Source organism: Propithecus coquereli, unplaced genomic scaffold, assembly GCF_000956105.1.
Source record: "Propithecus coquereli isolate 6110/MARCELLA unplaced genomic scaffold, Pcoq_1.0 Scaffold168, whole genome shotgun sequence".
In the NCBI taxonomy this organism is placed as follows: domain Eukaryota; kingdom Metazoa; phylum Chordata; class Mammalia; order Primates; family Indriidae; genus Propithecus; species Propithecus coquereli.
In genome coordinates, this window is record NW_012141413.1 from 3,035,157 (window position 1) to 3,048,094 (window position 12,938).

The following is a 12,938-nucleotide window of genomic DNA, read 5'->3' on the forward strand; positions in this document are numbered from 1 at the left end:
CCCGGCCCCCCGCCAGCCCCCTGTCTCAAGCAGGCAGGGAGCCCACCGAGTCCTGCGCAGTTATGTTGTGCCGACGGTGTTCCTTTTTTGTGTCAGTCTTGTGGAAAAGAGTCCTAATGCTGCAAGAATCCGCTCGTCTTTCGGGGGGGAGGGCAGGGCCCCAAGCCTTTCTTCTGCAGGCCCTGGGAACCGTTAAGGCCGGAGTCCACGGGGCAGTGCACTTAGAGGGCAGAGATGCCCTGACCCCGCTGCTCCTCCCGCTGCCCCTGCAGCCGTCCAGAAAGGTGCGTGCTCTGCCGGGCTGCTGGGTCCCCCGAGACCCCATCTACTTTCCTCCTGGGCTCCAGGCAGCCAGCCAGCCCCTGGTCCTCTCAGGCTGCAAATGGAGGGAATCGGGCCTCCGCTCCATATGTGAGCCCCAGCTGGGCAGATGCACTGGGCTCTTCATGGGCAGCCCACCCAGACCCCAGAAAGGCCCAGACAAGGTGGGCATTGTCCCTGAGGGCACCCTGTCCAGGGCAGAAATGTTCCCACTGGCAGTGGGCACCTTGGCTGGGCAGGCAATCCTGGCAGGCTGCCCGGAGGAGGCAGCACGCTAGAGTCATTTGTGATGGGATTTTTTTTTTTTGAGACACAGTCTCACTATGTTGCCCAGGATAGAGTGCCATGGCGTCAGCCTAGCTCACAGCAACCTCAAACTCCTGGGCTCAAGCAATCCTCCTGCCTCAGCCTCCTGAGTAGCTGGGACTACAGGCATGTGCCACCATGCCCGGCTAACTTTTTTCTATATATTTTTAGTTGTCCAGATCATTTCTTTCTATTTTTAGCAGAGACGGGGCGTCTCACTCTTGCTCAGGCTGGTCTTGAACTCCTGATCTCAAGCGATCCTCCCACCTCGGCCTCCCAGAGTGCTAGGATTACAGGCGTGAGCCACCGCGCCCGGCCCTGTGATGGGATTTTGACAGACAGATAAGGCCAGGGTGGTCCAGACAGACTTTCAGGGTCTTGCTAGGGTGTGGCCGGGGATGCTGGCCACAGGGGCCGAGCTCGGGAGGCACAGACGGTTGGGCAGGGTGATTGGCCCCGGAAGCCGCACCCCAGCTTTCTGGGACCCCGCATCAGGGAGAAAGCTGGTGGGGGCAAGACCAAGCACATGTGGCCCCGCCCTGGGGTCTGGGGGCATCGCTGTGGTCATAAGCCTGGCGGGGCCAGAGGCCCTGCTGAGCCGGTGCCTGCTCTGCCCCTGCCCTCCCCGGCCGTGACCGCGGCGTGTCAGCAGTGCTCAGCCCGGGTTGGGGAGGGCGGCCGCAGGCGCGCAGCTGGCCGCGCGGCCCTGCATTCCCGGCGCCTGCTGGAGCATGTCCTCGTGGCTGCGGCCCAGACCCAGCTGCTCAGGAACTGTCCTCCCGAGGCCGGGGCAGCCCCGTGACTTCCCGGCCCCTGAGCTCAGGCCTGGCTTAGCTGGCCGCCCCCAAGGGTGGGGCTGGGTCCTGCCTGGGCTGGGTCTCGTGGGACCCTGGCCCTGCCCCCTCTGTGGGGGTACGGTGTGTTCTGGGGGCAGACAGGGAGCGTCCCACCCTGCAGGCCCTGGCAGCAGCGGCAGGGCACGCTCTGGGAGCCACGGGTCAGCTGGAGGTCAGCCGGGGGCAGCGCCTAGGATAGCCCTTCTGCTGGGGGCTGGGGATGTCCGTCCCCACCAGCCCCTGTCCAGCCCTGCCAAGCCCTGGGGCTGCAGGGACCAGCGGGGCACCTGTGCACACAGGCTCTGGGGTCGGACCCTGCGTGTCTCTGGGCCTCAGGGGAGCCAGGCCCCTCCTCCCCTCTGGCACTCATCCCGGCTCCCTCCCTCTCTGGGCGGGCGGAGCGCCGGGATTGGGACCTGCCCCCGTTCTCTGATTCCATCTGACACACGAGCATGCATTGAGCACCACTGTGTACCAGTGCCAGAATGCCACGCATACACCAAGTCAGGATGGGGTCTCTGAGCCCGGCCAGGCACGCTGGGTCCTGCAGGTCGTCGGTGGGGCAGGCGTGGGGAATCCAGCCGGCCGCTCCCGCACGGGGAGTCACATACTTTGCAGAGAGGGACGCAGGCATCCGCTGGGGGCAGCCAAGGAAGCCTGGGAAGAGCCGGGCCCCCACCGCCCACCCCGTGGACCACTCGGGCCCAGACGCCCCGTCATAAAACCTTTACAACCCCCCATGTCGTCCTCGATGTCACGTGTTCATCCTCCACATGTGGGCCCCGGTGAGCTATTTGGCAGGGAAAATGCCCCCGGGGTGCCGTAAATGTCATTGGCCACGGATGCTGTCCGTGATGGTTACCACCGTCTGGCACTGGCCACCCTGCCTGGGCCCCGTGCCGTGGGCCCCGTGGGGCGAGCTCTGCGGAGCATCCTGACCTGCTCTCCAGGGAGCTCCGGCCGCCCAGGCCTGGGCCGGTGGAGGCAGAGGGCTCGGGGCACCGCAAGGGCAGGATCCCGGTGCCCGGGGCGCCCACGTCACGCACAAAAATGAGTCACAGGGACACCTTCCAGGCTCCACGCCTGCTAGCCTGGGCCCTTGGGCCAGCATGGCAGGGGCTTCCCTGGGTCAAGCCCCTTGGGTACCGCGTCGAGGAGAGCAGCCATGGACGGAGGGGCACCGCCCACCCGCCACCTCCCCGAGGCTCTCACCAGGGCCCCTGGGCTGCAGGGGGCTGGGTCCCCGTTGCCTGCCACAGCGGGGTCCTCACTGCTCAGCCCCCAGATGAACTGGAAGGGGGGCAGACAGGAGGGAAGGGGAGTTACCAACTCCAAGTACTAGAAGCTTCCAGGCCCTGCTCCAGGTGCCTGGGTTGCCAGCATTCCCGATCTCAGCGGATCCTCTGGGAAGCATCGGGCTTAGCAGCACCCTCGGCCTCGTGGCCCTGTGGCCCGTGGCTCTGTCCCCATTTTTCAGCTCCTCTTAGCAACCTCAGCTCCCTCACCTGGTTCCATACTCCGCGCCCTCTCCCGGAGGCTGCTGTCCCGGTCTGCCCGGCTTGCCCTATGCCACGCCGGCTCCTTTCAGGCCACCCCGCCGCCCTCCATGCCCGCCTGGCCCGTCCCGATGGCTGCAGCCCCAGGACTCCCAGCTACGCGGAGAGAAGCCCATCCCTCCCGGCCCGTCACCCGGCAGGGTGGGCGCCCGCAGCCGCCTTGTGAGGCCAGCACCCTGCAGGTCCCCAGGCCTTGTTCCCAGCACAGCTGACACCTGCCCCGTCACATCTCGGAAGGTTAGCTGTCCCGACGCCCCGTCTCCCCAAGTGGCCCTTCCGTTTCCTTTGCCCACTGCTCCCTCGGGGTGGCCGTGTTTTCCTCGGGTGTTGGCAGGGGCTCCTTTGTGGTCAAATGCCGGAAACCTCTCCTCTCCTTGCCACCATGATGTCAGACAACAAGACTGCACCTCGAGGTAATCCAGGTTTGTTTCTCCCGTACGGTTTGAGCTAGGAGAGTTGTGTGCACAAAGTTGTCCACAGATGTATTTTCCTCCATTAAGCATTTTACATCTAACGTTTACATCTTTAATTTAATTTTATTTACTTTTATTTATTTACTTTAGTGACAGGGTCTTGTTCTGTCCCCAAGGCTGGATGGAGTGCAGTGGCAAGACCACAGCTCACTGCAGTCTCTGACCACTGGGCTCAAGCGATCCTCCTGCCTCCGTCTCCTTAGTAGCTGCAACTATAGGCACACGCCACCACGCCCGGCTAATAATTTTTTGTCTCGCTATGTTGCCCAGGCTGGTCTCAAACTCCTGGTCTCAATCGATCCTCCTGCCTTGGCCTCCCAGAGTGCTGAGATTACAGGTGTGAGTCCCCGCGCCCCACCTAGTTTTAGCATCTGCATTACCTGGCAGATAGTAGGTGCTCGATGAGTATTTATTGAATGAATGAATGAATGAATGAAGGACTCTAAAGAAGCAGCCCCTGCACTGCGCGGCCCTCTCTACTCTCCGGCCTCCTCCCAGAGCCCCTACCCCGGGGTCCTGGGCAGACCCTCCATGAGGCCAGGAGCTACCCTGGCCACTTCCAGATGCATCCTTCCTCTGTCACACTCGTCTGAGCGCGACAGGTGGACTGTCCATGCCGTCCTGGGCTGTGAGAGCGACTTTCAAAAACCCACACCAAACCAAAATTGATGCGTGTCATTTATTTTTAAAAATCAAGCAAAATAAAAAATAACGTACCGTGAGAATAAAACATGACCCCAAATTCCTTCCCTCAGAAGGAATCCGTGTTAGTCATAAGTGAATGGTAATCCGGGCATTTCCCAGGCATTCCAGGGGGTCGTGGGGCCAACCTGTAGGCAAAGATATTTATGGTTTAATCACAGGGATGCTGTAAACTAACCGTGTTCATTGTAAATACGACGTTCTTAGAACTGTAGGAAGGAAGGGAGGGAGGGAGGAAGGAAGGAGAAAGAAAATGAGAAAGAAAAAAAAGAAAGAAAGAAAAAAGGAAAAAGGGAAGGAAGGAGAAAGAAAACAAAAGAGAAATAGGAAAGAAGGAAGGAGATGAAATGAGAAAAAAGGGAAAAAAAGAAAGAAGGAAAAAAAGGAGAAGGGGAAGAAACAAGAAAGAAAAGAAAGAAAGGGGTGGGCCTGGGGGCTCGCGCCTATAATCCCAGCACTCTGGGAGGCTGAGGTGGGAGGATCATTTGAGGCCAGGAGTTCAAGACCAGCCTGAGCAACATAGCAAGACCCCATCTCTATAAAAAAATAGAAAAATTAGCCGGGCATGGTGGCTGCGCCTGTAGTCCCAGCTACTGGGAGGCTGAGGCAGGAGGATCGCTTGAGCCCAGCAGTTGGCAGTTGCTGTGAGCTGTGATGATGCCACTGTACTCTAGCCCAGATGACAGTGAGATATTGTCCCTAAAAGAAAAAAGAAAAATAAACAAAAAGCCAAATAGGCGTTCTCTTAGCAAACCTTCGCCTGTTTATCAGAGAAGGGACCATCTCTCCATAGGAATTTATCGAGACACCCCTGCAGCCCAAGCTGGTGTGACGTGGCCACCGTCGCTAGAAGGCAGCAAAGGAAAGGCTGACCTATTTTTGTCTCGCTAAATGTCTCGAGCTGTATCTTTCCAATTTTTGTCGAAAGAAAAATTTTATCTCACTAACCCTATTTTCATTTCGAGCACTTTGCTTTTCTGTCTGCATCGTCCGTTCCTTTTCCGCAGACGGCGCTGTCCCAGATCGCACTTACGATACCAATGAGAGTTTACTTAAAATGCTCTTTGGTGCCCTGAAGTATTTCTGTTTCTTCCAGTGTCATTTTTTTAATCTCCCTAAAGTACCCAGAGCAACTCCGTGAACACATAAATCAGACCGCGTCTCTCGTCTGCCCCAAATGCCCGCTGCCCAGAAAGCCAGGAAGGCCTCAAAGAGCAAGCGCTGCGCCCGGAGGATAACCGCGGAGTGGCAGCGCGACGCGCCGAACTTCAAAGAAGAATCCGCAGAGTTTCTCTGTAGCACGATGACATCTAACCAAGGCAGAAGGGATGGCGGAAGGTGAGAGCCACACGCGCCGGAGTCGTGACGGAAGGATGAGCACCCGCGGCTCTCGGGACCGGTGCAGAGAAAGAGGGGGACAGACGGCCCCCGAAGGGCAGGACACATCCTCGACTAGGCAAAGCCCCTGAAGGGACATCATCAGATGTCTTGGGGAGGACAGGGTGGGGACGAAAGGTGCCAATCCACCCCCGCTGCGTCGCCAAGTGCGAAATCGTCCTGGTCACCGAACAAGAATATCCTTTAGGGATACAAAGTCGGATGTCTCCGCCTCCTCTCAAAGGACTAAAAACCAACAGAAGATGAATCTATTTTTATTTATTTTTCGCTTGTAGTTGCCAGCTGAAAGGTGCTCTACCTTTCGAGACAGAAGAGAAGAGAAAGCAAACACGTGGCCCTTGAACAGCACGGGGGTAGGGGCTCCGACCCCCACACAGTCAAGAACCCGAGCATAGCTTAGCACTCCCCCAAATAACTGCCGATAGCCTACTGTTGGCTAGAACCCTTGCCGACAACTTAAACAGTTGGTTAACACATCTTTTATATGTCATATAGTATATACTGTATCTTACGATAAAGTAAGCAAGAGGGAAGAAAATGTCATTAAGAAAATCATAAGGAAGAGAAAATACGTTTACTATTCATTAAGGGGAAGTGGATTGTCATAAAGCTCTTGATCTCTGTCCTCTTCACCTAGAATAGGCAGAGGAGGAGGAGGAGGAGGAAGAGGGGGTTAAACTTGCTGTATCAGGCATGGCAGAGGCAGAAGAGAATCCCCGTATAAGTGGACAGGAGCAGTTCAAACCGTGTTGTGCCAGGGTCAGCTGTAATTGTGAATGATGAATCTCAGCATACTGGACGTCATGGCAGACAGACTCTCAGCCGTTCCCATGGCCCCTGCATCCTAGCGACCCCACCTTGACTTGCTTCTACCGAACAGAACAGCAGCAGCTGTTCTTATTATGTGGCTTCCTTACTCATGATCTCAAAACAGCTGCTGTGACTCCACCATCACACTCTGTGTTTGAGACCAGGAAAGGATGGAAGAGTAAAGATGTGCTGAGCAAAATCAGTGTTCTCAGGCCGGGCCCAGTGGCTCATACCTGTATAGTCCCAGCTGTTTGGGAGGCTGAGGCAGGAGAATTTCTTCAACCCAGGAGTTTGAGACCAGCCTGGGCAACATAGCAAGACCCCATCTCTACAAAAAATATAAAAATTAGCAGCAGGCCCCAGGGCTGGCTGCTCCACAGATCATGAGGCTCCTCTTTCTGACCCACTCTCTCCAGGACTCCTCCCTCAGAAGCCCTGAGGATGCTACCCCCACCTAGAGAGACCCTTGCAACAAGGAGCCGAGTATGAAGTCTGGGATGGCCCCTGAGGACCAAGGCCCGAGTCTGACAGGACAGTGAGCCTGGAGGCAGAACCTGCTGTGGTCGAGCCTCACAGGAGACCCCAGCCTTGTCCGACACCATAGCCTCGAGAGACCCCGAGTCAGAGGCCCCCGAACCACAGCGATGCTGCAGTGATGAGCCTGTGTGGCTCTAAACCACTGAGTCTGTGGTCACCTGTCACCTGGCTGTCCCAAACGGACCCCGTGTGCACAGGAGGGTGGCTGCTCCTTTTCTGAAAGTCAAAAATTGTTTTAGAAAGTTGTGGGGAGAACCACGTGGACAGTGAAGGTCACTTCCAGGATAAAAGGCACACTGCAGCCCCCCCATGCCCCTGCCCCCAGCCCTGCTTTGGGAGGGGGCCCCTGGCCTCTGGCTCACACCGCAGCAGGAGCTGTCTCTGCCCCACCAGCTGTCTCCATGGACGCGGGCCCAACACAAACACAGCTCCCCCCAAAAGCCAGCCGGGACCCCCGCCCCCAACCTGGCCTTAGGAGCAGGGTTGAGTGGGCAGATGAGGTCATCGCCACAGGGACCCCCCTGTAGGCTTGCAGGGGGCAGTATTTGTTTGCTCTTGTCTCCCCGGCAACCTGCTAGACCCTCCTCCTCTCCTGCCACGGCCCATCCCGCACAGCTGCCCAGCCAGGCCCCCCGCGCCGGCCCCTCCACCTGCCCGGCCGGCCGCCATGGGAGACCCTGGCCCTGAGCCACAGAGGCAGCGCCGCGCAAGGCCAGGTCTCTCGGCCCCAGCCCAGGGCTCTCACGCAGCCTCCCCGAGTGGCTGGGACCCCAGGCCACCGGCTCCTCCCTGGCCTGGCTGACCCAGGCACCTCTCAGGAGGTGGCAGCTCCCCCACGGCCTGCTCCTGTGGGCTCAGAGCACAGAGGCCAGTGCTGGGCTGGGGAGAGGCCGCGGCAGCCAGGGCCAGGGGTGCGGAGGCAAGAGTGAGGGTGCGGGGCCCCCACCCGCCCACGGCCTCCAGTTGCCCCACCGTGGGCCCTCCTGGGCACTGCCTCTGCCACCCTGGCGGCCTGGGGGCTGCCCCCTGAGCGCCTGCCGTGTGCAGCTGGGCTGGCCCCATGGGCAGCCAGGGCGCCCTCCTGGGTCCCCACTGGTGGCCAGGGCCTGGAACACAGCAGGAGCAGCCAGGCCCCAGGGCCAGCCCGACTCTTCCCTCCCTCCCTCCTCCTCCTCCTCCTCCTGTCCTGTTCCTCCCTCTCCTCCTTCTCCTGTCCTCCTCCCCATCCTCCCTATCCTCCTCCTCCTCCCCATCCTTCCTCTCCTCCCCCTCCTCCTTCTCCTCTCTCCCTTCCTCCCCTCTCACCTCATCCCCATCTCCTCTTCCCTGTCCTACTCTTCCCTCTCTCCCTCCTCCCTCTCCTGCCTTCTCCTCCCCTCCCCTCCCCCTCCTCCTCTCCCCTCCATCCTCCATCTCTGAAGTCAGCGAGGCCGGGCAGGCGGACCCAGCCCCATACCTTCCCGCTGCACTGGCTGGGCCCTTCTGAGACATTACCTAACTGCGCCTCTTACCTAATCCCCCAGCCATCTCCTGCCGCCGGCCTGGAGGGCGGCCAGATGCCTGCCAACACCCAGCAGGGCCCAGGAGCTGCCTGGCCCCGCCAGCCTGGCTCGGCCACCTGTGTGTCCTGGGCCTGTCTCCCTCCCACCTGCGTGTGGCACCTGAGACTGCTCAGCTGGGAGCAGCAGCCTGGTGGCCACTGCTTACCCCGGCCAGCCAGTGGAGACAGACGCCCTGTCCCTGGGGACTGCCCCGCGGAGGGGACGGGGAAGCACCTGGCAGTTCCAGGGCGTCCCTGCCCACCTGTGGGTGTGGCTGGACAGGGTAGTTCCTCGCCTACTGCGTGGCTGGAGAGGAGATGAGCTGCAGCTCAGCGCCCCGTCCCCACAGTGCTCGCGCACGCACATGCACGCACAGACACACGCACTACACGGACACACAACTTGGCCACACATGCACGCATGCACATACCGGAATGCATGCAAACATGGACACTTGTGGACACAGACATGGCACATATTCATGCACACACAGGCACATACATGGACACCCATGTGTGGACCCAGCCACACACACGCATGCACACACTTGAACGCACACACGGACACACACGTGCCTGCACACACACGCAGACAGGTGCATGCACACAGCCTTGTGCACACACACGCACACATATGCAGACACGAGACGCACAGACCCAACCTCACATGCACACGCACACACACAGCACACGCACGCACACGGATCGCAGAAGATGGGCCAGGCGCACAGAGCGTCCGCCTGGGACTCAGGGCCAAGGCGAGAAGACCCAGGTGTCCAGGGAGAGCCGCACCCGGGTGCAGCGGGCTCTGCGGGCCCTGGTGGGAGGCACTGGCTGCCCGGCAGGTCCTGCCCAGCCCGAGACTTCTCTCCTCCGGAGCCTGGCCCTCGCCTGCGCCCGCACCTGGATCCAGTTCAGCTACAGCTTCGGCCGCCGTCACCCAGGAAGAATGGCTCCATTCAGGCCACCCGCTCCCAGCCCAGGCAGCGCGCAGCCCCTCCCGCCTGGGCGCAGAGGCCTGAGCCCCCCGCTGGCCCTCAGGAGCAGCCAGGGCCCCAGGAGGAGGCCTGTGCCCACTGGAGGGGCCTGGCAGAACTGCCCCACTGGCCTCACCCAGCCCAGGCCAGAGGCTGCGGGGGAGGGGCTGACACCAGGAGCCCCCTCCCCCAGCCCCTCCTTAGCGGCCCTGTCCCCGGCCTGGAAAGGAAGCTGTGTTCCCACCAGGCAGGTAACCCCACCTTTCTCTGCATACAGCCCGTGCCCTAGCGCTGTGGCCTGGGCGGCCCCTGGGGGTCCAAGAACACAGACTGGACAGAGGTGACAGGAGAGGCACCGCGGGGGTCTGGAAGGGGCCAGCGAGGGGTGGGAGACCCTCAAGGAGGGCTCAGATGGAGGTGAGTGGGGGGGCAGCCAGAGCCAGGGAGGGGAGAGGCAGGCCGTGCCCAGAGCACCCCAGGCTCAGGGCAGGAGGACGGCAGGGCCATGGGGACCCTGTGCTGTGGGAAGGCTGCAGGTGCCCGGCGAGGGGCAGAGGACTGGACGGGGGGGTCCCTGCAGAGCCCACGCTCGCCCTGCCCGAACACAGGAGACGGAGAGACCAGGGTGTGCTGGGCCACCGCCAAGCTTAGGGACACCTGCCTGCCAAGGGCTCCCAACACGGCTGGGGGAGGGGCCTCCTCCCCCAACCCTCCCCTCCCTAGGGCCCTCCCCTCCCGGGGTCCTCCTTCCCGAACCTCCTTTTCCCCAGGGCCCTCCTCCCGGCTCCTCCTTCCTGGGCTCTCCTCGCCCCCTCCTCCCAGACCCTCCTCTCCATCCTCCCAGGCCCACAGGCCCCCCGCGAAGGCAGCAGACTGAGATGGGGCTATAATTTAAAATACATTTATTTAGTGTTTCACTTGTTTCGGTTCTGTTATACAAAGCTGTTAAATAAATACATTCTCCACAGTCACTCGGGTATACACCTACGCGCTACACAGATGAGGTAGAGAAATCAATCGGCTCGCACAAGACTCCAAACACACAGAGGGGGCCCTTCTCCCGCCCGCCCCACCCCGCCCGCACCTGGCCAGCGGCAGGCCGGGTCCGCGCGTGGCCCCTGCGCCCCGCTCCCTTCCGCTCCGCCGCGGAGAGAAGCACGTCCGACGGGAGGCTCCGGCGAGACGTCCTGACACGCGTCTGTACAGAGACAGCCAGCCGGCAGACACTCTCGGTCTGCCTTGTTTAAAAAAATACTTTTCTGAATATTTATGACATAGAGCTAAATGTGGTATTCAATAAAAAAATATCCTTCCTCTGACTCGACGCCCTTCCACAGAGCCGATAGTGACTGAGCAACAGTCTTGTCGTGAGCGCGGCCGGGCCTGTGGCCGGGGCCAGCGGTGCGAGCCCTCGGGGAGGGCAGGGGTGTGCCGCCCTGCCTCCCGTCCAGACGTGCGTCAGACCGAGGGACAAACCGTCCGTCCCCTCCCACCGACGGCCACCGCACACGGCCACCTACATTCCTGTCTGGGGACGCGGGCGCTGGGGGCCCCGCCTTGGGACTGCCCTCTCCGCATGCGGCCTCCCCTGAACCACAGGAGAGCAAGCTCCGCTATGCGCACCTCAACACAGGGACACAGACCCACATCCACATAAACAGGTTTTCTTCAAACACGGTCCCCAGCCTCCTGGAGGAACCTGCTCCCTCAGTAGTTCCTGCATCCGCACCTGCCGTGCACCAGCCCCACCGAGACACCCACCCACGGAGGCAGCGCCGGAGGCTCCGGGGGCCAGAGGCTGCCGCTCGTGCCGCCACGGCAGGGCACGGCACAGCAGTGCTCCGAGAAGGGCGCGGCCCCGCCGACCACGCCAGCACAGCACGCACACACACGCTCACCGGACACGCACACGCACACGTGAGACACACCTCTCCCATGCAAAGACAACAGCACGGCCAAAAGAACGGCCTCCCGCTGCCAAAGCCCAGCCCAAGACTCTCCACCTGCACCTGCCACCCCCCCTCCGCCTCTCCCCAGCGACACGGAGAAAGCGTGGCTTCCCCGTGACATGAACCCTCACCAGAGCAGCCCCTTCGGCCACCCCTGGCCAAGAATCTACACCGGGACACCCGGACATCGGGCGAGTGCCCACGGGCACGGAGCAGGGACCGCCACGCGGCACCGCTCGGCCGGCACACGGGCATGGGGAGCGGGTTTCCAGGAGCCCCGAGGGCTGCAGCCAGACACAGCGCGCTTTATTTCTTCAACAACAACAGCACGTCTATCTTGATTTAGTGGTTTCAAACAACAAAGCAGATCAGAGGCAACCAGGCGCCACTTGCCTTCACGCCCACGAGGTTGTTGTGGAAGTCCACGCGGGCCCGCAGGTCCTTGCTCGACCGCCTGCCCAGGAACTCCTTGAAATAATAATAAGAATAATTTAAAAGTCACTGATATTCACTCCAAAGAGAAGTGCTCGACGTCAGAGAAGGAAGGGCACCGTCCCCTGAGGCCGGGCACGTGGGCGGCTGGGGCCCCGGGGACCAGGCGGCTCCGTCCTCTCCTAGTGGTTTCACTCTCCGAAGACAGTGCCGGTGCCGGGACAGCCCTGGCCAGGCCCGGGCCCCGGGGGAGGCCGCGCACGCACGGAGGCTGCGTGGTCGTGGAGGCGCACCCGCCAAGGGCTGCTCCCCACCCGGGCCTGGCGTGCTCGGGACAGGGACAGCTCAGAAAGCAGCGGTGCCATGCTCTCGGGTCAGACGCGGTGGCCAGGGCTGGGCACGGCAGTCGGCAGGCCAGACCGGCGCCGGCCCCCGCCCCCGCCCCCGCCGCGCGCTGGCGGAGCCCCTCAGCCCTTGCAGGTGTAGACCTCCTCGCGCTGCGTGCACTGCCTGCACTCCACGTAGCAGCACCAGCGCACCTGGCACTGGCAGGGCCTCGTGACCACCCGGCTCTGCGTGTTGTGGCCGCGGCCGCAGCAGATGCTCTCGCAGTTCTTCTCGCGGTGGCACCTGCGGCCGGCCGTGCCCGGGGAGAAGCGGCCGGCCAAGCAGAAGCTGGGCGAGTCGTCCAGGTGCACCAGCTCCGGGGTGCGGGGCAGCGGGTCGCTGCCGCCCGCCCCCGAGGCCCGTCCCCGCGGCGGGGAGATGGCGCCCGCCTCACCGGTGGCCTCGTTGGTGGTGCTGCCCACTTTGAGCGCCGTCTCATACTTGTGCTTCAGGTGTTTGCCCACCTCGTGGAAGGGCGCCAGCTGCCGCCAGCAGGTCCGCACCGTGCACGAGCCCGACACGCCGTGGCACTTGCAGGTGGTCTCGACGCCGGCCTTGATCACCTGGCAGGTGGGAGGTTGGGGGGGCGCGTGAGGTGCAGGCCAGGCAGGCCCAGCAACTGCCCTGCAGTCGGACGCGGCCGGAACCATCACGTGTCCGGTCCAGGCTCCCAGCCCCCAGGCCTGTCCCTCCTCCTGTAAGCCACGGACCGGC

At 61.7% G+C, this 12,938-nt stretch overlaps 1 protein-coding gene across 1 annotated transcript in view; it reads right to left on the reverse strand.

Moving 5' to 3' along the window:
• Window positions 1-12,303: 12,303 nt before the first annotated feature.
• WNT9A (wingless-type MMTV integration site family, member 9A) overlaps window positions 12,304-12,938 on the reverse strand; it is a 27,655-nt gene continuing 27,020 nt past the window's right edge. The window contains exon 4 of the mRNA XM_012641703.1: window positions 12,304-12,787. Within this exon, the coding sequence (XP_012497157.1) occupies window positions 12,305-12,787 (483 nt within the window). The 3' untranslated portion in view covers window position 12,304. The remainder of the gene's footprint in view (window positions 12,788-12,938) is intronic.